General features: G+C 40.9%; 1 protein-coding gene across 5 annotated transcripts in view; it reads right to left on the bottom strand.

The window, feature by feature from the left end:
• Positions 1-477: 477 nt before the first annotated feature.
• DLC1 (DLC1 Rho GTPase activating protein) overlaps positions 478-27,631 on the bottom strand; it is a 670,870-nt gene continuing 643,716 nt past the window's right edge. For all 5 annotated transcript variants that reach the window (XM_069744429.1, XM_069744430.1, XM_069744431.1 and 2 more), the window contains 11 exons: positions 21,013-21,076; positions 17,045-18,471; positions 15,794-15,970; positions 8,023-8,182; positions 7,735-7,933; positions 6,895-7,108; positions 6,577-6,691; positions 6,013-6,231; positions 4,786-5,003; positions 4,529-4,702; positions 478-2,391 (listed from right to left, as the gene is read on the bottom strand). In XM_069744429.1, coding sequence (XP_069600530.1) covers positions 2,271-2,391; positions 4,529-4,702; positions 4,786-5,003; positions 6,013-6,231; positions 6,577-6,691; positions 6,895-7,108; positions 7,735-7,933; positions 8,023-8,182; positions 15,794-15,970; positions 17,045-18,471; positions 21,013-21,076 — 3,088 coding nt within the window. In that variant the 3' untranslated portion in view covers positions 478-2,270. The remainder of the gene's footprint in view (positions 2,392-4,528; positions 4,703-4,785; positions 5,004-6,012; positions 6,232-6,576; positions 6,692-6,894; positions 7,109-7,734; positions 7,934-8,022; positions 8,183-15,793; positions 15,971-17,044; positions 18,472-21,012; positions 21,077-27,631) is intronic.

The raw sequence follows: 27,631 nt of genomic DNA, 5'->3' as shown, positions 1-27,631 counted from the left end.
CGGCGATCGGAAGAAGAGAGGAGGCGCCAGATCAAGACCAGAGACCCCATCGGGCCGGACCGTGCCATATGTGAGTACAATAAAAGGTCATTTTGTGCCTTGCATAGGGTGTTGGTGACATACACATACCATGCCAGAATGCTGTAACAGAGGGTTTATAGGTGCTGGGCGTACCTTATGTGGGGAAAACCTGGAGACAAGTTCCCTTAAGTTTTATGCAGCATTAAATCAGCTATGGCCGAATATTGTCTCTCTTTTTATATAGTGTATGCAGCTTTTCTATTGTCCCTCCTTAGGTGACCTTCCTGTAACACTGTACCTAACCCATTACATGAGAGTATGTACAGCTATGTAGTTATTATGTACCTGCTCCATTCAGAAGGGGATTCTCTCTGGAGATCTTCCTATAGGCATTTGCACAGATATTACGTTCCACAGAAGAATGATACAATGCCAACAAATGGACGCGACGCGAGCTTCATCTGAGACATTTAATAGTGCACTTGGCTATATTTTAATAAGACATATGCATCAAGATATAAATCTATTTTCTAACCTCTTTTGTTTTTATATTTATCACGTTTAGCATAAGGATTGCATCCAGATACTGAAAAAAAAAATCTGAGGTATAAATACAAGTATACATTAAATAATTAAGTATGCCATGCAGTTACTATCTGGAACAATACACATTACATTAACATGGTATGTACAGAGACACAGTTTTACAGTCCTGGAGATTACAATGAATATACAAGGTTTATATACTTAATGGAATATGTGGAAACACTGATAATGAAAACACTATTATTATAACTGTTACAGATTCTTCATTGCAAAGCATACATATAATACTGACATCGGTAACAAAAACAATCTTTCATCACTTCCATTCAAAAAAGTCTGCATACAATAAATTTACCTAGAGGAACTTCCAAGTTTCCTCCTCCTTACTATAACAAATCTATTTAAAGAGACATCCTATATCTTCTGGGAACCGTAGTCTCAACTCATTGCATGGCAGTGACTTGACCCTTGATACCCGCTGCAATACCCACCTACCCAAGAAGTCTTTGCTGTATACGATTGTCATTAATAAAAGGTATCTCTACACTGGGCAGGGACTTTGCTCTTACATATACACATGCAGAATCCAGTATAGAAACCATGGATCACCACAATGAAGGTATTTAAATAGTCATTTAAATTACTCCGTTGCCTCACGAGGCACCTTGTCTGAACGTAAAACAATCTTATAGGTTATTATAAAAGAATATATGCTATATCTCAAAGAGTTGTATGATATCCATCTTTCTATATATAGGATGTTTGTCTAGTGTGAAGAATGACTGGTGATACTCAAGAGGAAGGGTTTTGCTGTAGGGTCTAGATCAGCGTTTAACAAACTCCAGTCCTTACGGACCCCTTGGGTCATGTTTTCAGAATTTTCATAGTGCTGCACAGGTGAGAAAATTCCTGATGCCTTGATGATACTTCCACTACTTGTGCAATACTAAGGAAATCCTGAAAACATGACCGGTGGGGTCCGTGAAGACTGGAGTTTGGGAAACAATGGTCTAGATGATGTTCTCCAAAAGAGATGACCTGTACAATGACAGATCTGCAAACCTGGGATAGACATGTTATACATAAAGAATAGGTTGGTAACATTTTTGACCATTTTGAGTACACCTGAGTTTAAGACCATTACAAGCTATCAGTGTACCAGACACTGGATGGCGAGGATATTCACAAGGACAACACTCATTCACACATCTTCACTGTGCAAATATTTTTCGATCTGGAAATGAAAAAGTATAGATACCTATACAGAATAAGAAAGGGAGTACCAATTATTCCAGTGGATACACCAGTCCTCAAAACCAGGATGATGATTTACATGATCAACAGCATTAAGGAATGTGGATTTTTTTTTTATCATTCTGCACAATACATTTTTTCCAATAAAGTATTTTTGCTTCTCAGAAGCCAAATCCGTTGATATGTAATAAAACATATTTGATGGTAGAACTTGAAAGTCTATAGGATTGGTAGAACTTGAAAGTCTATAGGATGAATAATTCCAGTCCAGGGCATTAAGCACCAAATGGATAAAAAGCAGCTTCAAACCTTGCATATAACCAGTCCTGAACAAATAATGGTACGACATATACAAGGTCCATCAGGTGGGATCCTAGTCTTCTCTAAACCCCACTGATCCTAAGGGTGAGTGATTTACTCCAAGCTCTGGGTGACACTTCCTAGGATTGTCACCTTGATTTTCCGTTATTGCTTTCTGTTTGTGAGTTGGTAAAAGAGTCTCGAATCCTCACAATTTCGGTGGCACACAATTGTCCATACACTTTATTGTACCATTCTGGCATGTGGCCCCTGGAAGGCAAAAGAAAGGTTAGATATTAGGTATATATACTCTGTTTAATTGTGCACCTGTGTCTCACCCTTTATCTGTGGTGCTGTTTGGGCAGTGTGGAGGTTGGACCTGAAATGTCTATGTCTGGACCTGGTCGGCCTTTATCTGCGCTTGCCCCTCTGGCGCCATGAGAGTGATTCAGAAACGCTTCAGGTACAGCTTGCATTTAATGTGGTCTTGCTTTTAATACATTTAGAAGGCCTTTATGGCACAGTGAATATAAAAAACGTAGAGTAGGACTGCCCCATTATGAGAATGCCTTGACGTGGCGGGGTGGCTCAAAGACTTGGTTAATTGTTTGCTAAATGTCTCATTTTGAAATACAGTTAGAAATCAATATGTGCATGTACACTTCATGTATTGCGTTCTGACCATAAGCAGCGCTGGCTTCTCCCCTCTTTTTCTTTGAAATACAATGTCACACAGCCTTACTCCTCAATAACTACAGTGAAATCTGTATAGAAGAACAATCCCATATCCAGGCCAGATTTTCACCTAAAGACTTTGAGTCCTATCATATACTATGGCCATGTTTTGTAGAAAACCAATCCCTTATTATTCTCAAAGGGAATAGACATGTTTTGGATTTGAAACACGCACCGCAGGCCAGTTCACACAGTGGCAAAAAAAGCACAGTGGGCATGAGATTTCTATAAATCCCATCCACTTTGCTAGAACTGTATGACGCTGGATTTTTGATGCACCATAAACTCATCATGGAAACACAGCCTTACAAGTCTAATTTCATTGAAATTTTGGGTGGTCATCTCAAAAAGGTTTCACTGTCAAAGGTTGCAATCCAATTTCTGCTGAAATCATGTCATACATGCATTGCTATATAGGGCTACGTGATATTATGCAAGATTCTAAATTACGAGTCTAGTTTGAGGGTTGTTTCAGATGATGTCAACTTCTTCAAGAGCAGAAGAAACTTATGATGAGGGATAGTGGTGTTGATTTCCTCACAGATATCGCTAACCTTCCTGACGTTCAGTACGAGTCTGGTCTTGCAGACAGAACAAACTAAATGGTTCATATGTACACAACACATTTAGTTTTTCCCATGTTTAGATTACTAAATCAGGCCAAATAATTAACATTTAGCTCAATTTAATAATAGTATTTAGATTTTTTGGAAATTATGTCTTATTATAATATAGATATACATTAAAAGTCGTATCTCACTAAATAAAATAGTATGACCTTGCATTGCTCTAAGTGTATCTAACTTATACCAAACACTTCACAATACCACTGCAGCTTATCTACTAATGACCAAGAACAATTCTTGAAGCATGAACGGTAAGTGTTTCAAATCAATGGGACATATTTCTGTTTGTTGTAAAAAAGTTTTTAGCGCTGTAGACATAACACTTGTATTTAAATGATTGTAAAACTGATTTGAGAGTTGAAAAAAAATTGTTAAAATTTAGAAAAACATTCTTCCAGATATAGCACCGAATAAGCTGGTATTGTAGATCAGTTCCATCAAAGCGAATGGGGCTGACCTGCAATACCACACAGCCTGAGCGCAGATGGGAAGTCTTTCTCATTTTTGAAAAAGATAGCCATGTTTATTTCATCTTGAACTTCCCCTGTGATACTACTTATTGCATTGAAAATGAGGAAAAAAATCTAACTAATTGTTTAACGGAAGACATTTATCTACACCTTATGCCCTTTTAGGGAACAAAATAGCTTTAAAAGGGCATTCTCATGTTTGGAAGCTATTCCCATGGGGATAAGGGGATACCTTCTCGATTGCTGGGAACCTAACTGATCCTTCGAGCGGGGGCTGTGACAAGCCATGTGGTCCATCAGCAGCACTTTTTCTCTATTCATTTTTATAGGATTTCTGAAGACCAGCCTAGTTCAATGCTCGGCTATCTCTGGCGATCCCATTAATTTAGCAGCAGTGCGCATTATCAACTACCACTCCATTCACATGTAGCTCTTCAGAGCCTCGTTTCCTGAGGTCAGTGTGTAGGTTCTTTGATAGAGAATAACTTTCAAATTTGGGTAAACCCTTATAATGCAAGATCCAGGTACATTGATTTGAATAGCCCGGCCTATAGAAATATAAAGTATGGTTCCTACCTCATATCTGCTCTGCTCAGGTAGGTAAGCTTGGATTTTCCTGTGCCACAAGGCTCAATGAGGTATTTGGACAGGAGCACATTGACTCTGACACCAAGTAAAGGAGCTTGGTCATGTTCAATAGATGTAGCCTGAAGAGCACAGGCTCCCTTGGGCAAATTGGTTCTCCAGGATCTATGAAAATGTAAATAAAAATATAAGGCTGGTGCAAAAGCAAATCTAGAGAGATTCATTATTGCCACTTAATTTGTATTCACCTTAATACAACAAAGTCACGAGCTGGATGTGGAGCCATGTTGTTCTGGACATATTGATAAATATCAGTTTGATCATCCAATGTCTCAATAACTTTGGAATCCAGGAGATCATCATCCCACATGTGTTGCTCTTTCAGTAGACGCTGAAGAACACTTTCAGGTTGAGCTGGGATCTCTATAGTACTTTTCCATAAACGCAGTGGAGGGCCTTCAGGAATCTGTGCAAAAGTGGAATAATGGTAAGAAAACTGGTAAATGAATGGGTACAAGCTGTTGTGAAGATAGAAAGCAACAAACTTTCAAACAAAAAATGGATGGGTCATCAAAAAACAACACTAATCACATTTCCACTGAATAGGTGGTAAAAATATGATTGCTATTAATCCAATGGCTCACGAGAATGGTCCCAATGTACTGAGTCTCCAATGTAAATGAAACATTGAGGAGTACGTGTGACCCCTGCTTTATTAATTGCCTATATCTGTTATAGGCAGTCAATTGAGTGGTGGTCACACATGCTTGGTAACATTTCACATAAAAGAATTTAGGGCACACATTTTGGGGGATTTGTTGGAGTTTTAACAGTTTGTCTCACAGCAATCATACATATATCACCTATCCAGCATATAGGTGATAAAATAACCCCTTTAATTATTGGAGGACTTATTTTAGATGTTCTTCTTCCCATAGATCACTAGAGATCAAAGATGTCTCATCTAAACTTATTATAGGAACTGACGGCAAGAATTTACAGAATCTCTAAAATTTATAATGCAACAATTAGCATCTTTGCGAAAAACATACAGCTCTTTGGCGGTAACGTTGAGATGCTCTAAATGAGCAAAATCCAAATGTGCTGAAATAACAGGAAATAGTGCGTGTCCTTGTAAAAGATTTTATTTATTTATGCTTAATCGTATAGCGCGGTTAATTCCACAGCGCTTTACAGACATTAGTTTCAAAATTCTCATTGGACCTCACAATCTAATCAGTATGTCTTTGCAGTATGGGAGGAAACAATACCTAGAGGAAACCCACGCAAACGCTGAGAAGATACAAAGTCCTTGCAGATGTTGACCTTGGTGGGACTTGAACCCAGGACCCATGTTAAGAACTGAGCCACCATAATTAACAAAAGAAACCAGTCTTGAGTATACAAACTAAGACATGTCCTAGTAATAGGTTCTGATTTATCCCTTCATGAGCATATGTTCTACAAATACTCACTTTCTTGCAGGAGAGATCAGAAGGCTCGGATGTGGAACAGCTGACCCAGCCTTTAAACTTGTCCTTGGCCTCTTTCAGTAAACTGTCAATACCCTCCTGAAGGTATGACTGATATTCACACTGGCCCTCAGCATTTCCATTGACCAATTCCTCCAGGCACACTGGCCTCAGGTCTTGTTCCATATAAGAATTGCGGCATTTATTCATTTCTTCGGGAATCTAAAATGGAAAGCAATAAAATAAAGCCAAATCTATTAATCTCTTCTAACAATAACTTAACTGTGGTGGATTTACTCCATTTAGGAAAAGATTGTGAAGAAACATTAGAAATGGCTCACAACTTGCTTTATTTAGCATAGAGACTCGAGTGCTATATTTGTATTATTACAGAAGAATGCAACCATTCTGCTAATCCAGACTTGAAACCCTTATGTAACAGAGATGGAAAAAAAAAAGATTAACTATGGGGAAAAAAAAATCTTCCAGGAAGAAAATCCGAAATGGCACAAGTCTACAGTTATGTAATATGCCTTCTAGCTGAAAGTAACATAACTTAGAAAGTACCTGGAAAAGTTTTTTGCATTCAGCAATCATATGTGCCAGGCCTTGGGTGGCAGCAAGGTTTTCGTTCAAATCTTTCTGATCGGGTTTTCCCAAGCTTTGCTTCCTTTGCATCACTCTGCAGAAGAAAGTGGTAAGGTTTAGTCATTCAATTGATTACATATCAAAAATAATAAAATGATAAATTCGAAAAGAACTTGCACATGATACATGCCAAGTTCAGAGGTGATAATGCCTAATAGAGCAATTAAGAAATACACCAAAAACAGAACTCAGAAACAATATAGGGAGCGCAAAGCATTGATGTATGTGACCCATTACCTTGGAGATGAGTTCTCTCTCTTTAAGGTATTTAGGTGGAATAATGAAGGTGCTAAACAGACAGCCAGATTGGTTGGCGTCATTTGATTTTCATCCACTGCTGCAGCTATATCACTCAGGAAGTATAAGAGGGTCTGGAGAACCTCCCGGTTTTCATCTGGCAGGAGCATTATGGCGGCTTTTATTGCTTGGAGACGCTGGTCCTTTGGAACATCTGAACAAATTGAAGCACAATTAATGCATTGAATGGCAATATCAGGGGTCCCCAACTCCAGGCCTCGAGGGCCGCCAACAGTGCAGGTTTTCAGGATTTCTTTAGTATTGCATCGGTGGTAATGTGATCATCTGCACAGGTGATGATTCCAACCCCTGTGCAATACTAAGGAAATCCTGAAAACCTGCACTGTTGGCAGTCCTCGAGGCCTGGAGTTGGGGACCCCTGGGCAATATAAATGTATTCACATGGATCAGTAAAGGAAAGTATATGTGCTACAAACAAGTCACATCAGACCATGGTTGATTGATCTACTGAACGTGTTCTACTGTTTGGCGTCATTTCTGTGGGGCCACATTTATGCTTTGTAATGGATATCTACACAGCTTCTCTGCAACCTTAAAATCTACAGAAAAAAAAAAGCCCAGTTCCCCAATACTCAAGGGCTGGGCTAACAGTGGACTATGTCAGGAGAAGGAAAACGAGACATTTATTGTGTAGACCTCACCTTGATACAATGGGAGCTGGCACAGTTTTTCACAATCTAATGTGTTAATAATATGCTTGTAGTCACTGATGCATGTCAAGAAAAGAAATATATAAGGACTAATATTCATCCCACTTACACTGGTAGATCTGAAGGAAGGTTTCCGAGAGCTTATTAGTAAGCAGTGGCTCTGGCAGGTCTCGAAAATACTGCTTTAACATATCAGCCACATCATAAGCAGATTGTCCCTCATACATCAGAGGATCAGAACTGTTCTCGCTTATCTCCCGTAATGCCAGGATCCTGGACTTGACTCCTGATTTTCTGAACAATCCCACCTTTAGAAGGAAGTAAAGGGTCTCATTACATTGCTGTACAAAATGCCGACAACTAAATAATCCTCTAATGCATCCAAACCATAACAAACCTGATCCAGGCACTGACTGCGGAGATATCGCATAGCTTGCTGTATATTCTGCGGCAGCGGCTGGCCAGATCTCTGGATATTTACAGTTAAAGGAACGCCGAACACATTCTTGTCTCTGTAATCTGGAACTTTAACACGCTTCATAAACTTTGGTACAGCCCTAAAAAAGAAAAGAGAAACATGAAACATTATAAAGTATGAAGACCTTGATAAAGTTCTTTCACAGTGGTAAGTGACTACTTCAATGCTGCAATATCAGACACGGCCATGAATAAGAGTGGTGCAGTGTCCAATAAAACACTTTACCTGGTTTCAAACATTCTTTAAAGGACTTTGCAAAAACAGACCTTTGACAATTGAAACATTTAATTCAGATTAATGGAGCTACTAACCATTCCTATTGTCTCATCCAATATTTATCTAGGTACTTATCTAAAGTTCCCCATAAACTTTAGATGACTGATGACCAAATGATAGCTCAGCCAATCATTGCAGCTGCCAACTTGGCTGTCTGTCCCCAACACAGGAACGCTCACTTTCTGAGAGCTCCTGTGGTCTCCATGAGAGCCACTGTCACACTCCTCTAGGCGAAAGCAAAAGGATCGGCAGTCCAAAATGAGTCATGCTGGATCATTTTCTCCTCCGTCAGTCATTTTCCAGGGCCTCCATACACATTAGTCTGTCAACCCAACTCGTCATTATTGGCTGCTTCAGCTGACGTTAATTTAATGTGTATTTGAGGCTCAAATAAGTTGTTCAAGACTTCATTTTTTTTTTTTTATGGACCTAAAACCTGACAGCCTTCCTGTTGTAGTTGACGCCGGCTTAGAGCTGTCACAGACTGTTCCTGCTGACAATTTAGCTGATCCACGTCAAGAGAGGAGTACTTCCTCTTTCGGGCTGCTCTGTTGAAGTTGCGGACTGCCTGAATCATGCTAATTGACAGCTGCCTTCCCGTAGTTAGGCAACGAGGCCGACTATCAGTCAGCATGATATCGGCAGCGATGCCCGTCAACAGAGCAGAGTTGAATAGAAGCTGCTGCTCTGTCAATGTGATGTCAACGAAAGCCTCTGAATTTACCTTCACACATAAAGATTTCGTTAATGATATCGTTGCAACGTCACGCTTTTTGTGACGTAGCAACGATCCCGTTAACGATCTCGTTATGTGTGACAGCGACCAACGATCAGGCCCCTGCTGGGAGATCATTGGTCGCTGGGGAATGATCAGGACACTGATCGCTGATCACCCGATGTCATCGCTGGATCGGTGTGTGTGACGCCGATCCAGCGATGTGTTCACTGGTAACCAGGGTAAATATCGGGTTACTAAGCGCAGGGCCGCGCTTAGTAACCCGATATTTACCCTGGTTACCATTGTAAAAGTTAAAAAAAAAACAGTACATACTCACATTCCGATGTCTGTCACGTCTCCCGCCGTCAGCTTCCCTGCACTGACTGTCAGCGCCGGCCGTAAAGCAGAGCACAGCGGTGACGTCACCGCTGTGCTCTGCTTTACGGCCGGCGCTGACAGTCAGTGCAGGGAAGCTGAAGGCGGGGGACGTGACAGACATCGGAATGTAAGTATGTACTGTTTTTTTTTTTAACTTTTACAATGGTAACCAGGGTAAATATCGGGTTACTAAGCGCGGCCCTGCGCTTAGTAACCCGATGTTTACCCTGGTTACCCGGGGACTTCGGCATCGTTGAAGACAGTTTCAACGATGCCGAAGTCGTTCCCCTGATCGTTGGTCGCTGGAGAGAGCCGTCTGTGTGACAGCTCCCCAGCGACCACATAACGACTTACCAACGATCACGGCCAGGTCATATCGCTGGCCGTGATCGTTGGTAAGTCGTTTAGTGTAACGGTACCTTAAGTTTTTAGAATAAAGGAACATACCTGGAAGGGACAAAAAAGAACAATAGGGTCTTATCTGCGTAGATAGTATGGAAAAGAATACACATCATCGTGCTCACCTGATTGGATTGTGTGAACACAACCATTGAAAGAGACTTAGGGTACCGTCACACAGTGGCATTTTGATCGCTACGACGACACGATTCGTGACGTTCCAGTGATATACTTACGATCTCGCTGTGTCTGACACGCTGCTGCGATCAGGGACCCCGCTGAGAATCGTACGTCGTAGCAGATCGTTTGAAACTTTGTTTCGTCGTCAAGTGTCCCGCTGTGGCGGCATGATCGCATCGTGTAACAAAGGTGTGCACGATATTGTATATGATGTGCGCATAGTAACCAACAGCTTCTACATCGCAAACACGTCATTAAATTATCGCTCCAGCATCGTGCATTGCGGAGTGTGACCGCAGTCTACAACGCTGGAGCGATATGGTGCGATGCTGGAGCGTCACGGATCGTGCCGTCGTGGCGACCAAAGTGCCACTGTGAGACGGTACCCTTAGGCAGCTGCAAACCCACGAGGAAAGAATCAAAGGTACTGGAACAATATAGGTTAACCTGTGCTGCCGTCAATCGATGATAAGGAGACAGGAATCAATATCTGTGGTTTATTGGTCAACGCGTTTCCAAGATTCAGACTTTTTTATCAAGACAGAACCATGGTAATGATATTGATTCCTGTCTTCTCATTATCATTTGACAGCAGTGTAGTTTAGCCCATATTGTTCCAGTACCACTGATACCTGTAAGTTATTAGGCACATTGTAAAAATAAATATAATCCCAGGTAACCCCTTCAAGGATCTCTCCATCATTTAATCTACTATATAATTGTCTAGGGGTCACTTCCGTCTTCCTGTCTGTCACGGAAATTTCAAGTCACTGATTGGTCGCGGCAAAACAGCCACGACCAATCAGCAACAGGCACAATCCGGCGGCAAAATGGCCGCTCCTTACTCCCCGCAGTCAGTGCCCGCTCCATACTCCCCTCCAGTCAGCGCTCACACAGGGTTAATGGCAGTGTTAATGGACCGCGTTATGCTGCGGTGTAACGCACTCCGTTAACGCTGCTATTAACCCTGTGTGACCGGCTTTTCACTATTGATGCTGCCCATGCAGCATCAATAGTAAAAAGATCTAATGTTAAAAATAGTAAAAAAAAATAAAAAAATAGTTATATACTCACCGTCCGTCGGCCCCTCAGATCCAGATCAGACATTTCCTGCTCCTCGCGACGCTCCGGTGACCGCTCCATGCATTGCGATCTTGCGAGACCACAATGCACTCTTGGGACCGGAGCGCGCGACGAATATCGGTAAACGCTTCGCCTGGATCCGGGGGCCAACGGAAGGTGAGTATATAACAATTTTTTATTTTAATTCTTTTTTTTTTTAACAGGGATGATGCCCACATTGCTATATACTACGTGGGCTGTGCAATATACTACGTGGGCTGTGCAATATACTACGTGGGCTGTGCAATATACTACGTGGGCTGTGCAATATACTACGTGGGCTGTGCAATATACTACATGGGCTGTGCAATATACTACGTGGGCTGTGCAATATACTACACGGGCTGTGCAATATACTACACGGGCTGTGCAATATACTACACGGGCTGTGCAATATACTACACGGGCTGTGCAATATACTACACGGGCTGTGCAATATACTACGTGGGCTGTGCAATATACTACGCGGGCTGTGCAATATACTCCGCGGGCTGTGCAATATACTACGCGGGCTGTGCAATATACTACGTGGGCTGTGCTATACACTACGTGGGCTGTGCTATACACTACGTGGGCTGTGCTATACACTACATGGGCTGTGCTATACACTACGTGGGCTGTGTTATACACTACGTGGGCTGTGTTATACTACGTGGCTGTGTTATATGCTATGTGGGCTGTTATACACTCCGTGGGCTGTGCTATGTACTACGTGGCTGTGCTATATACTCCATGGGCTGCGCTATATACTCCGTGGGCTGTGCTATATACTATGTGGCTGTGCTATATACTACGTGGCCGGCCGCGAACAATCAGCGACAGGCGCAGTCCGGCAGCGAATTGGCGCGGGATTTCAACCACGCTTCGCTAATTGGTCGCGGCCAGCCGAATCCTGTGTATTCAATATATTATTCTAAAATCTTCATAAATAAACGACATACATATTCTAGAATACCCGATGCGTTAGAATCGGGCTACCATCTAGTATGTGATAACAATCTAAGAGATATATATATATAGATATATACACACACACACATATCTATCCATTTCCTATCTCATATCCAGAAAATATATATCTATTGCACACCTATCTATCTAATATACAGTGGCTTGCAAAAGTATTCACCCCCTTGGCTTTTTACCTTTTTTGTTACATTAAAATCGGTGTTTAAATATTTTTCTAATCTGACCTAATCCCTTTTGCTATGAAGCCCCTAAAAATTTCTGATGTAAGCAATTACTTTCATAAGTCCCATGTTTAGTGACAGGAAGTCCACCTATGTGCAATCTAAGTGTCACATGATCTGTCAGTATATACACTTTACCTTTTCTGAAAGCCCACAGAGGCTGCAACACCATTAAGCAAGAGGCACCACTACACCATAAAGACCAAGGAGATCTCCAAAGAAGCCAAGGACAAAGTCGTTGATAAGTACAAGTAAGGCCATGTGCACACACGTTCAGGATTCTTTGCGGAATTTTCCTGAACAAAACCAGACTTTTTCTGCAAGAAATCTGCTCGCGTTTTTTTTTCGCGTATTTTTAGCGTTTTTTTCCAGAGCTTTCCACTACTATATAGTGGCAAATCTGGAGATTTTCCGCAAAATTAATGAATATGCTGCGTTTTTTCCCGCGATGCGTTTTTTGGCAGAAAAAAACGCAACATGTGCACAAAAATTGCAGATTGCATTCTAATAATAGGATGCTTAACGTAAGCCTTTTTTTTAGCGCTTTTGCAGCGGAAAACTTTAAAAAAAAAATGCGAAAAAAACACGAAAAATCCTGAACGTGTGCACATAGCCTTAGGGTTAGGTTTTTAAAAAAAATCCTAATCTATGATAATCTCCCAGAGCAGCTTTAAATCCATTATCATCAAATGGAAAGAACATGGTATCACAACAAACCTGCCAAGAGAGGGCCACACATCCAAGCTGTCAGTCTGGGCAAGGACGGCATTAAGCAGAAAGGCAGCACGGAGAACAAAGGTAAGCCTGAAGGAGTTGCAGATTTCCCAAGCAGAGACTGGACTATCTGTCCATATGATCAGAATAAGCCGTACATTCCATAGAGGTGGCCCTCATGAAAGAGTGGGCAGAAAAAAACATTCACTTACGCACAAAGATTGTAAGGCTTGTTTTGAGTTTGCCAAAAGACATGTGAGAGACTCCCTAAATCTATGGAGGAAGGCCTTGGCCACCAAGGTAAACGCTATGTCTGGTGCCTACCAACACAGCTCATCACTTCAAGACCACCATTCTCACATTGAAACATGGTGTTGGTGGAAGCATCATACTGTGGGGATGTCGGAAGGAAGGACAGTGAAAAATGTCAGAGTCGAGGGGGAGATGGATGGTGTGAAATACAGAGTTATTCTTGAGCAAAACCTGTTTCAGGCAGTCAGTGATTTGAGATTGGGATGGAGGTTCGCCTTCCAACAAGATAATGACCAAAAGCATACTGCTAAGACAATACTCGAGTAGTTTAAGGGGAAACGTGTAAATGTTTTGGAGTGGCCTAGTCAAGGCCCAGACCTTAATCCAATTGAGAATCTGTGGTCAGACTTGATGATTGCTATTCACCAGAGGAAACCTTCTAAAGGTACCGTCACACTAGACGATATCGCTAGCGATCCGTGACGTTGCAGCGTCCTCGCTAGCGATATCGTCCAGTGTGATACGCAGCAGCGATCAGGCCCCTGCTGTGATATCGCTGGTCGGGGAAGAAAGTCCAGCACTTTGTTTCGTCGCTGGCTCTCCCGCTGACATCGCTGAATCGGCGTGTGTGACACCGATTCAGCGATGTCTTCGCTGGTAACCAGGGTAAACATCGGGTTACTAAGCGCAGGGCCGCGCTTAGTAACCCGATGTTTACCCTGGTTACCATCGTTAAAGTAAAAAAAACAACCACTACATACTTACCTACCGCTGTCTGTCCCCGGCGCTCTGCTTCTCTGCTCTGGCTGTGAGCGCCGGGCAGCCGGAAAGCAGAGCGGTGACGTCACCGCTCTGCTTTCCGGCCGCTGTGCTCACAGCCAGACCAGAGAAGCAGAGCGCCGAGGACAGACAGCGGTAGGTAAGTATGTAGTGGTTGTTTTTTTTTACTTTAACGATGGTAACCAGGGTAAACATCGGGTTACTAAGCGCGGCCCTGCGCTTAGTAACCCGATGTTTACCCTGGTTACCGGCATCGTTGGTCGCTGGAGAGGTGTCTGTGTGACAGCTCTCCATTGACCAAACAGCGACGCTGCAGCGATCCGGATCGTTGTCAGTATCGCTGCAGCGTCGCTTAGTGTGACGGTACCTTTACTTGAAGGAGCTGGAGCAGTTTAACCTTGAGGAATGGGCAAAAATCCAAGTGGCAAGATAGGGAAAGATCATAGAGACTTATTGTAAGCGACTTGCAGCTGTTATTGCTGCAAAAGAAGGCTCTACAAAGTACTGACTTTAGTTTTCAATAATTTTGCCCTATCTTAGATTTATATTAAATAAGCCATCTATCTACCTACCAATAAAATATATTTATATTTCTATAGAATTATCTACTTTATTCCTAGAGAAGCTTTTATTCTTACAAGAAATTGTTTGGAGATATATAAATATTAAGAAAAGCATAGCCAGAAGATACAATTGTATGAAAAAAGCTACGTATTAGAATAACGGAGACAGAAGCCAAGAAGTAAGTCAATAAATCCTGTGGTGAAAGACCCCTAATAATGTCACTTCTTCACTCTCCTCTTCATCAAGAGAAAATAGTCTTGTTAACAAAGGAGGTTTTGTACATCAACTTTTGCCATTAACAAAAGGCTTCAAGTCGGGTCTACCACCCAGCAGCGGGCATAGCAGCGGGGATCTGGTGTAAAGCATTAGGGGCTGTCAGCCAGGAACATCAGCTCTACAAATGAGTGCTTTGTAAAAGAAAGGCAATTGAAAGCGACATGGTCCGTTCTAAAGGCGTTTAGCCGAAGAGTCACGTAAAACAATGCTCTATGATTCCCTTTTATGCGCCACACAATATAAAATCCATCTAACCCTTGAGCAGTCGGCCCACTCCCCGACCTCTCCTTACATACAAATTCCTCCGCACACAATGAACACTGGACAGATTCGGTTACTTATGTTGCCCTGTTGGCTAATAAGAGAATTAATGAAATGAATAATCTCTTCTTTGTGCCTAACAGATACACTGAAAACATGAGGAGCCATAATGAGCACTGGAATCAACTACAAGTGATAACTATTCCGTCCATCACATTTCTAGGAATTTAGATAATACCGTAGCATCTCTGATGCTGTGGGTTACACATTTTTGTGGAGAGGAATAGGAAGGGACAATGTTACATATTATATCTATGCCAGGAGCAAACCTATGAGCCATTCTACAGTTATCTGACACTGAAAAGAATCTTCATCTATTATGTGCATACAAGTCACAGCAAAGCCACCATTACATCTATAGACATGATACCAAGTTCGAAAAGGGAATTGCCCAAAGCCACAGGATCAAGAAGTACATGAATGAGAAACCACAACGGATGACAGACATGTTAGTTGGATTATTTGCTTCCATGCCCAACCCCATGTTTGCTTGGTTACATCATGGAGGATGGATACTCACCAGCTGAATCCATGCTTGTTGGACGGGGTGTACTTCTCCAGGAGAGCAGTCAGCTTTAAAAGTGAAAATTTCTGCAGCAAGTTAATCTGAGTCACCGACTGGCAGTTGATTTGCAATGAAGCGGACCTTAAGCTGGGGCGATGAGAGCTCTGAAAGCTGTGCCATCTGAACCGATGCCTGCATCATAGAAGGTGATGATTAGGAGATGAGTTATGCTTTAACATATTCAGAAGTTAGGACTGATTAACAAGTTCTGACATAATCAAATGAATCAGACATTCTGATTAACGATTTGCACTATAATAGCTTAGCAATTGAGCCCCTCCTTATACGTCCTTAAAATCTGCGTCTCAGCCCCTAACTCATGCTGTCCTCAGATTACATAGCAAAAACCTGCTAGCATACTTCCTTTATGAGAAGCTAGGTAAAGAGACCCAATTAATTAGAAAAAGGAATAGCAAGATAGGGTAAAATAAACTTTTAATGAAAAAAGTTCAAAATATCTTGTATATAAAAAAGCGCAATGCGCAAAAAAGTTATATATTAAGTAACATAGTAACATAGTAACATAGTTAGTAAGGCCGAAAAAAGACATTTGTCCATCCAGTTCAGCCTATATTCCATCATAATAAATCCCCAGATCTACGTCCTTCTACAGAACCTAATAATTGTATGATACAATATTGTTCTGCTCCAGGAAGACATCCAGGCCTCTCTTGAACCCCTCGACTGAGTTCGCCATCACCACCTCCTCAGGCAAGCAATTCCAGATTCTCACTGCCCTAACAGTAAAGAATCCTCTTCTATGTTGGTGGAAAAACCTTCTCTCCTCCAGACGCAAAGAATGCCCCCTTGTGCCCGTCACCTTCCTTGGTATAAACAGATCCTCAGCGAGATATTTGTATTGTCCCCTTATATACTTATACATGGTTATTAGATCGCCCCTCAGTCGTCTTTTTTCTTCAAGCAGTTGAAGACAGTAAATATACAATAGTATACAAGGGGCGTGATAACTTGGAAAGAGGGCTGACTAGTCTGGCGCAACTAACGCCCCATCGACTAGTCAAAGCCCTCATTAGCATAGGGATAGGAGAGATTATAAATGTTTTTTTTAAAGCATTTATTTAACGGAATTATGTTATACAGGGCTCCAAATATTTTAAGTAGTTGTTAAATAAATGTAAGCAACAATTAAAATTAACACTAACAACCAATCATACACCGGCACTAATGAATAAAAAGAAAACACACCTATTGGATCGTGTCAAAGATGCGTCTACTCCAGAGTCTCTCCTTCCTTGGATCACCGCTGTGTCCTCACAATCATTGAATGAGTTGCCGGTGCTGTCCAAATCACTAAGAGCACTGCAGTCATTGTCAATGTCTAAGAGGATTTGTTTAGGAGAGGAAGGACAAGGAGATACAGAGTCTAAAGCTGAATCGGAATCTCCCTCATCATAAAATTTGTCTGTCCATTGATTTACAATTCTCTGCATTCCCTTCACATGATACAATATGTCATCCAGTTCTGGGAAAATGTCCTCATGTTCCAAATTGGCCAAGTCACCATTACTGGAGTAGAGAAATGTGCCAGGCACATTGTCATAGATACTCAACCGGCTTCTGTTTCCTTCAGAACAGCATGAAGTGCGTCTCATCCTACTGAAAGTACTTTTGCAGCTGTTGACGCTGCTGACACTGTTTTCCCTTGTGAAGCTGAGGTTGTCATGTCCATGAAAGCTCCCATTTCTCCAGCTCATAGAAGAGCTACTGTCCGTCGGGGACAAGTTTCCATTTGAAAGTGCTTTTGGAAATGTTCCAGGCTTGTGGTCCTCAGGAATAAAAAACACAGCATCATCACCAAAATTCCTCTGGTTCTTATAGTTTTGTTCGAGAACATCACTAAAAGTTGACTGGTTGAAGGGGTCAAACCCCTCTAGGTACATCCCAACCCTCTTGTGACAAGCACTTAGGCTACGTGTTCTTGTAACTGGACTTGGCGTGCTGACTGCACTGCTCGTTTCTGATTGACTACTACTACTACTGGTCTGTGTTGAATTTGATATGCTCCTCCTGCGCACCTTAGGGGCATTGATATGGTTTCCATTCAGAGAAGTTATTTCCACACAGTTCAGTTGCTTTAGCTTATCCTCATCTACCCCTTCTTGTAGGATAGGTTCACTGATTGTCAGGCCTGTTTTTGACTGAGACTTCTTTTTGCTGTGGGAAGTTTTGATCTTTAGACTTTCCATTCTTTTCAGGAGGCTCTTCGTTCTAGATCTTGAGCTCTTTTCATTCACCTTGATGTTGAAGTTAAAATGGGAAAGTTCCTTGGGAGATGGAAGGCTACCAAAGGAATCATCATTTGCAAAAGTGTTTCCAGATGAACACACACTGTTAACCGAGTTTGTTCGAGTTGTTCCTGCCTCACTGGGAACGTGTGCTCTTTGACTGTCACTGCTGGTGCTGTGGATGGATGAAACTTCTTGGTGCTCACTCAGATCTGTAAGAATGCTATCCTGGCTTATAGCATTTCCTAGCTGATGACTGTCACCCAGTGCGGGTTTATGTCCCTGAAAGACATCAAACTCGTCCAATCTTGACCATCTTTTACTGTCCCGCTGGAACGTCCATTTACCACTGATTGCACAAGGTTCATCTTCATCTGAATCTTCACTCTAGAAATTTGAAAGAGATGATTCTTATTAGACTAACATTATATTACAAAATTATATTACAATATTTAAAAAACAAACAACTGTGTTAATCTGTTAGGATAACACAAATTTTAAAGAAAATTGTCTGGAATATAGAAAACATTTTCTAAAGGCAGGGATTGTGTTTAACCCTCCCCTCCCCCTTCATACTTACCAGCTAACTCATCTGGTTGTCACCTTGCATCTTTTAATTGTCCTAAAGTGATTACCTGCTAACCATGAGCATCTAATTACCATAGTCACTCCATGTTTTCATTATTGATGGTAGCATGGTTGGCTTAACACCACTGATGACTGCAATGGTCACGTCTGATCATTACAGGACAATTGAAAGACTAGCTGGGGCAGCGCAGGATTTATAAGTCAATACGGTAGGTGTTTTTTTTATTTTATTTTTTTTTATATGTATTGGGAACAACTCTTGTTATTAAAAATACTATTACATAATACATGAATATTAATGCATATTTAAAGTCAGACAGCATTAATACGGCAAATGGCAACTTATTTCTTTGTAACGTCTAAACTTAATTACACAAGGAGGCACAAAGTAATCATTCCAATCATTCCCATGAGCCTAGAGACTAGTAGGCTCCAACAATCTATATATGCTGTATGGCTACTGGAAATTAATACTTTGGTAGAGAAATTATAAAACATAGATAGATAGATAGATAGATAGATAGATAGATAGATAGATAGATAGATAGAGGCTGGCCACAGCAGAAACGTTGCCACCCCATATGGGCTAATAAAGTCCATTTTTCCATTATTGCAGTGCTGTCTTCAATTTTTCTTTTATATTACTTCTACAAATGGATATTTGTTTAGAGGGCCCTGCACCCTAAATTCCCTTTTACGGTGCTGTTCCATTTTTTCTTCTAGATAGATATGTGCAGCTAATGATGAAAATACTGATGTCTTAAAACATAAGACTAGCTGAGATGTGTGTGCCAAGTCACAGACACATTCACCATCCCCCAAACTTAACATAATGAATTGCTTGAGGCAAAAAAAACTACAGTAGAAAACCATGATGGAACATCTGTATTCTAAACAGAAGAAAAGCAGGATTTAGCCATTACACATGGTAGACTGTTTCTGAAATAAATAAGAGGCAAATATGAGCATAAAACCCAGGGAGATTGCTGTTCTGGGAAGGAATATTTTGTAGCAACCACTGGTTTAGTCAGCCTAACCTGGCATCTAAAACATGGCAAATCAGAAAGTACTAGTCAGAAGTTTCCAAACTGTTTTGGCCTGTCTGTACTCGAATCCCTCAATCCAAATGTGCCAAGAACTGACATATAAAAGAATAGAGCTAAATAAAATAAAAATCCCCCAAATTAAACTTACTCCCTGAAATATCAAACTCAGAGGAGTGGTTTGGTAGGTTATTCACACAAGCTAGCTGTGTTCAATGATATGTAGTAGGTGGGAAATGACCACAATTTCTGTCCCCATACACATTAGAGAGCTGCCAGCTGAACGATGGTTTGGCCAACAGCTATCTCTGCAGAGTGCCCCGTGCACAGGAGTATTAGACTGTCGGCCAATCCAATTGGTAACATCAGGTTTGGACAACATTAATCTAATGTGTTTGGGAACTCTACAAGCAAAATAAGAGGGGCAAACAGAACTCACTGTAAAAGTATGGCATGTCGTTCTCCACAAGGAGAAAGGTAACCCCTTAGACCCCAGTCAGAGACCCATAATACAGACAAATCAGCTCTCATACTTTGCACTGACGAGGAGCAACACTACAGAACACTGTCTGCAAATTGAGATTCTGGTTTGGTTTTTATCCTAAGTCATGAGGCAAGGCTCCTTAAAGGGGTCGATACTGACTTTTAGTATCGCTGCTTCCAATGGGTAACACTAGAGTTCCAGCTCTCTTCCTCTCTGAAGAGACAATTTGCATGAACATTATAAAGGTATTGCTTTAATAGGAATGTATGACTTATTTGACCACTATTTCCAGACACTCTGACAACCACCCCTACCCCTGTAGCTCATCTTCCGATACCTCTGAGTAGAATATAAAGGGTAGTTGGATACTGACGTTACCTGCAGTCACATCTGAAGAGCGGGATGGGTTAGGCTTTAAACTTTTAAGCTAAAGTTTGCTAGGAAGGAACTAGGTAGCAGTGGATAAGTAGTGCACCTCTTAATAAAATTACTCTAAATACCACTATTTATTCTATTGGTTATTTGAGATAAATCCTAAAATAATTCCAGGGTTACTTGCCTCTGCCTTTCTTAACACCATGTTATGATTCCATCCCCCACAGTCTTTACTATTCGGCATAGTGCCTTATCTACATAGGTACATACTGTACAATTGTAAGGCTATTTGAATTGTGGCAAGTCACTTAGCATTTCAATTTGGAATGGATTACCACTTGCACAAGGGACATCCAATGCCACAGCTGACAGTCCTATGGAGAAGTTGGATGCATTGTCTTTGCTTTTATATCTTTAGATGGTCAATATGTTTCTTACCTTTTTTCTATTCGGACTGATTTCCAGCTTCATCACCGCACATTTATTTAAAGTATTTAGTCGCCTGTTAGAATAAGAAGAATAAAGAAAATTAGAACAATAACAGCAGCTACAAATGATAGAAAAATCAGTTCAAAAGTTAAAATTAAGTCACTAAATGGGAATTCACAGTGGCCGAAGATTCATTACTAGCAACGATTTTTCCAGGTTATCGGACTGTCGCTTGTTCGTCAGTTGAAATTGTTTTAAGCTTACTTTAAAATAATCGTTCTGGACAGCACACAGTCCTAGAGTTTGTATGTTCTCTCCGTGTTTGCGTGGGGGGTTTCCTCTGGGCACTCCGGTTTCCTCCCACATTCCAAAGACATACTGATAGCGAATTTAGATTGTGAGCCCCATCGGGGACAGCAATGATAATGTGTGCCAAATGTAAAGCGCTGCGGAATATGTTAGCGCTATATAAAAATAAAGATTATTATTATTACATACACAAGGAAAAGTGCTGCCGAGAAAGATGATATTTTATGCACACAGGAAAATCATATTAACAATCATTCTGTGTGCATAGAAGTACGATTGGCTTGTCTAAATAAGCTGTTATATGACCACTGATTGGCTTACATGTAGCCTTTTGGTGGTCATTAAACAGCTGCGGTTGGCCAGTGCAAATGTGAAATTTACAGGCGATTTTCAAAATAAGACGCGTTTAACATGACATTGAGTCTTCTAATTGACCTTAAATGTTTGGACTCTATTTTCCTGTACACAGACATATCTGCTGAACATGGTGAAGACCTACTCCAGCCAAAATACAAATACCGGCCTGCAATATGCACACAACTAATGGTTTTATGCTAATCTGGGAGCAGCACGGTGGCGCAGTGGTTAGCATTGCAGCACTGGGGTCCTGGGTTCTAATCCCACCCAGGACAACATCTGCAAAGAGTTTGTATGTTCTCTCCGTGTTTGCGTGGGTTTCCTCCGGGCACTCCGGTTTCCTCCCACATTCCAAAGACATACTGATAGGGATTCTAGATTGTGAGCCCCAACGGGGACAGCGACGATAATGTGTGCAAACTGTAAAGCGCTGCGGAATATGTTAGCGCTATATAAAAATAAAGATTATTTATTTATTTATTTAATCTGTAACTCTTTATTTAGAAGTGGAAACCACATACCGTTCTCAGTAAAAGACTTCAGGCCAACTAGATGAAACTCACCCAAACCCATTAACATTGGTGTTACCATCTGATATCTATGGTTGCCTCCTATCTCTCCCACTATGCATGTCAGGTAAAAAAAAATAGGCAGGTGGAATGCCAATTCTTTAATTTTTATGGAAGATTAGCTAATGCCAGAAGTGTGTCAGCAGCATTCTCCTCTCTCCCGATTGAACACCCCGATGAGCAGAGTGCCCTTGTATATAGGGGTGTCAAGAGAGATGGTGGCCTTCTAAACAAACATTCAACCGGACGCGCTCATGTATGGCCAGTTTGAAGAGGACCAGTAAATTGTCATAAGTGTGCCTTTTTTTTTAGCTTTCAGTAAATGCAAATGTTCTCCCCAATTTGGTGCCCTTTGTTCCCTCCACCTTTTTTTTTATTCCTAAGATTTACATACAGGGAAGACAATACCCTATCCTTCAACTCTTTGTTATGGGATTCTTCAGGAACAGAGAGGAGCAGAATCAATAGAAAAAAAAAACACTGAAAATTCAGAACAGCAGCATTTACAACTAATTAAAATATACACATACAGTATATATAAATATACACAACCGCACACACACTTGTTGCTAGTCACAATTCTTTTTTAAGACCTTCAACCTTCAATGTGTATGGAACTGCACTATGGCTCTGACTTCATACAGAGGAAGAAAAATATTTAGAATTGAGAGTCCTCAGTGGTTGATACCTTTTAATGGCTAACTGAAAAGATGGTAACAAATTGCAAGCTTTCAAGACTACTCAGGTGTCTTTGCCTGATGAAGAGACCTGTGTAGTCTCGAAAGCTTGCAATTTGTTACCATCTTTTCAGTTAGCCATTAAAGGTATCAACCACTGAGGACTCTCAATTCTAAATATTTTTCTATCTACTGGCTAACACGGTACCAAGATATATATCTTTCCTTTATAGAGGAAGAGTTATTTTTTCTTTTGCATTCCATACTAATCCAACAAAGAAATAAATCCATATTATGCTTGATGGGATGCTGCATTATTATAGTGTAGGGAGCATCATACAGCAGAAAATGAAGTGAATACAGCTCTGTATTGAAAAATCATGTGCCGCCACCATGGGGCCTAAATGTACATTTTTCTTTTAGGCGTAAACTGCATAAAGACAGTTCTAGATCTCAGAGCTGAATTGTGTCCAACATAAAACAGTACAAACAGGACCTTGTAAATACATTTTTCCACATAAATCCTGCATCGGTTCGGACTTTAGCCGAAGCAACAGATTATTTCCAAATAAGTATCGTTTTCTTAACCTCCATACCAAGTGATTTTAAGAAAATTCTTCAAAAATTTGAACAAGAGCCAAGACAAGCAATGTTGTCTCGAGTTTGCCTTTGCTCACAGGTAAAATATGCTGGACTTCACAAATTTCTTAATATGTGTTTTGTACCAATGGGCAAACACTCCCCAGTTTAAAGACCTTACCTTGAATACATACTTTACAACAAGCTGCGAATATAACGGCGCCCTCTATATTCACTTTCCTCCAGGGCTAGGCTATCATGTACAACCCAATGTTAGTAAGCTTCTTGTTTATCCAGGTCGCTAAGTTCTAGGTCTTATGCGGACTTGCAAGTAGTTTTGTATATATTTATATTTTATTTTATTACATTTTTATTTTAGAAAAACCATGCTTCTCTAGATTTTATTAGATCGCTGGTATGAACAGGACATGTCTGGGGAACTGAGGCAATCTGATCAATCTAACAGGAGAGGTTGTCATCAAATACACCGCAACTTTCTCTAGGTTAACCAATCAGATTCCAACTCTTATTTTTACAAATGAGTACCCCTCTTTTTTTTTTTTTGCACTTGTTTTGATAAATTGAACCCATTACCGTACTGCCCTCAATAGACTAATAAGAAATAACTTCTATAAATTGCAAAAACACAAATTGTACAAATGTATACATTTTTATAATTTGGAGGCTCTTTGAAAAACAAGTTCATTTATCACAAGGGAGAGGTGAGGGGCTGTCGTAACCTTTACGGAAAGCATGTTCATTCGAGGATGTGAGCGCTTATTGTACAGCAGGTATGCACAACAAGCACAGACTGCCCTTTCTTCTACATTTACGCATCCAAATGCTAAATCCTAACCAAATAAAAAGTGCGGTTGACTAATGTTTTTACCTTGCCAAATATATCTTTTACAAAGTATTTGAAAAATGTATTTGATATATGCAGCCAAATCTGGGCCCCAAATATTGGGCAAGGAGCAAATATACAGGAATAAATTACACTTTTTTCTGGAACATAAAATTCTTTACTTTTGCATTTTAACCTTTTTATCTTTTTTCTTTTCCTTGAACATTGTTGAGCAGAATGACCACGGATCAGAACATTCTTGGAATAAAGTAGAGGAGGAGCAGTGATTACTGATGTGTAACCTACTGATAACATAATGTTAGTATGTGTGCACAGATTCAGTATTTGCATCCTGGAGTGTTGGCAGGATAAAGGATGCAAAAAACAGGCACGTTTTCACACATTCTTACGTAAATTTGTTATGCTTTCCCCTCCCCCCCCATTATTTGAAAGGAAGAAAAGCGCTGAAAGAAGGTTGTCCTAGTGGTGGACAACCCCTTTAGATATATTGCATGATTTTTAAACAAAGATGTATCACATGCAATAAAATATTATATTGTCGCACTGCAAAAATAGCCCCCTTACACATCATATAGCTGGTGGCCGTTTGATCATTTGACTCATAGCTGTCTCTCCCATAGAAAGGAAGGCTCACCTCCGCCAAACATTTCTATGTTCTCCTCTGGCACCAGCTTATCTCAACGCAGAACAAAAGGATAGGATGCTGAAATTTAAGGCTATGTGCACACGTCAGGATTTCTTGCAGAAATTTTCCTGACAAAAACCGGACATTTCTGCCAGAAATCCGCATGCGTTTTTACCGCGATTTTGACGCGTTTTTTTCCAAATGCATAGAATTGCGGGAAAAACGCAGAAAATCCGCAAAAATAATGAACATGCTCATTTTTTTACCGCGATGCGTTTTTTTCGCGGAAAAAACGCATCCATGTGCACATAACATGCAGAATGCATTCTAAATGATAGAATGCATAATGTATGCGTTTTTAATGAGTTTTTATAGCCTTTTTACCGTGAAAACCGCGAAAAAACCTTAACGTGTGCACATAGCCTTAAGGGGACCTGTCACCAGAAAAAACACTATTAACCTGCAGATATGGGGTTATTCTGCAGTTAATAACGTTATTAACTTGCCCAGTGCCCACAGTTAGCCAAAAGCTTTCACAAGAAAATGAACAGTGTTCGGCTTCCAGTCACAGGGGCGGAGACAGTGCAGGTTCAGTCACTGCTCTAAGTATAAAGAGCCGTGGCTGTAACTGACTGATAGCTGGCCATAATGCTGAGCTGCTGGCAGTCGGACCGGCGGCGTGGCTACAGCCCATGATCTGTATACTCAGAGTGGTGACTAAACCCGCACTTTTAGCATTCGGATAGGTGCAAGGATTGGGCAGGTTAATAACGGTATTAACCTGCAGATTGACCCCACATCTGAAGGCAAATAACATTTTTTTGGGTGACAGGTTCCTTTAATAGAAAAGTTATTTCTCTCTCCAGACATCATTTGTAGGTACAGAGTCGGTATGTCCCTATATATACTACTCTGTGTGCAGAATTATTAGGCAAGTTGTATTTTGATCACATGATACGTTTTATACATGTTGTCCTACTCCAAGCTGTTCAGGCTTGAGAGCCAACTACCAATTAAGTAAATCAGGTGATGTACATCTCTGTAATGAGGAGGGGTGTTGTCTAATGACATCACCACCCTATATAAGGTGTGCTTAATAATTAGGCAACTTCCTTTCCTTTGGCAAAATGGGTCAGAAGAGAGATTGGACGGGCTCAGAAAAGTCCAAAATTGTGAGATGTCTTGCAGAGGGATTCAGCAGTCTTGAAATTGCCAAACTTTTGAAGTGTGATCACCGAACAATCAAGCGTTTTATGGCAAATAGCCAAAAGGGTCGCAAGAGGCGTGTTGGGCAAAAAAGGCGCAAAATAACTGCCCATGAATTGAGGAAAATCAAGCGTGAAGCTACCAAGATGCCATTTGCCACCAGTTTTGCCATATTTCAGAACTGCAACGTTACTGGAGTAACAAAAAGCACAAGTTGTGCGATACTCAGGGACATGGCCAAGGAAAGGAAGGCTGAAAAACGACCACCTTTGAACAAGAAACATAAGATAAAACGTCAAGACTGGGCCAAGAAATATCCTAAGACTGACTTTTCAAAGGTTTTATGGACTGATGAAATGAGAGTGACTCTTGATGGGCCACATGGATGGGCCAGAGGCTGGATCAGTAAAGGGCAGAGAGCTCCACTCCGACTCAGACACCAGCAATGTGGAGGTGGGGTACTGGTATGGGCTGGTATCATCAAAGATGAACTAGTGGGTGCTTTTCGGGTTGAGGATGGAGTGAAGCTCAACTTCCAGACCTACTGCCAGTTTCTGGAAGACAACTTCTTCAAGCAGTGGTACAGGAAGAAGTTGGTATTGTTCAAGAAAAACATGATTCTCATGCAGGACAATGTTCCATCACATGCCTCCATTAAGCTTTGATATTTATGAGTCTCTTGGGTTGATTGAGAACATAGTTGTTGATCAATAATAAAAATAATCCTCTAAAATACAACTTGCCTAATAATTCTGCACACGGTGTATATCATTGAATGACCATTGAGTTTGGCTAACTCTTAATTACGGTAATACGGTATGTATGGAGCCAGAAAAATCTATGTAAATACTTTCATATAAAAGGAAAAATTAACATCTTATAAATCATGCTCTTGTCTTCCGATTGATAAACTAGCCTGATGAACGAGACTCTGTGCTCCAAAAGCTTGGAAATATAATTTTTATGGCTAGCCAATAAATGTATCATTCCTAGACTATTATTTGTCTTTTTTACATTAGAATATTTGCAATACCAGACACAGTATGAGACCATGCCTCTCTTGTCCATAACCTAACATTTTCTGAAAATTAAAATTTGCTCATACAAATCAGCAAAAAGCATATAGTTGTATGCGTTATTACGGTACTTATTGACATAGAGAGCAAAAATGCTTAAGACCTCCATGTGACAGGAATCATTCATTAAATGGATTAAATGGGTTTTCTGTAACTTAAGGCCCCTTCACACTAAGCGACGCTGCAGCGATACCGACAACGATCCGGATCGCTGCAGCGTCGCTGTTTGGTCGCTGGAGAGCTGTCACACAGACCGCTCTCCAGCGACCAACGATGCCGGTAACCAGGGTAAACATCGGGTAACTAAGCGCAGGGCCGCGCTTAGTAACCCGATGTTTACCCTGGTTACCATGCTAAAAGTAAAA

Source organism: Ranitomeya imitator, chromosome 1, assembly GCF_032444005.1.
Source record: "Ranitomeya imitator isolate aRanImi1 chromosome 1, aRanImi1.pri, whole genome shotgun sequence".
Lineage (NCBI taxonomy): Eukaryota > Metazoa > Chordata > Amphibia > Anura > Dendrobatidae > Ranitomeya > Ranitomeya imitator.
Note: the sequence above shows the minus strand (reverse complement) of the source record. Positions and strands in the feature narration are given on the sequence as shown.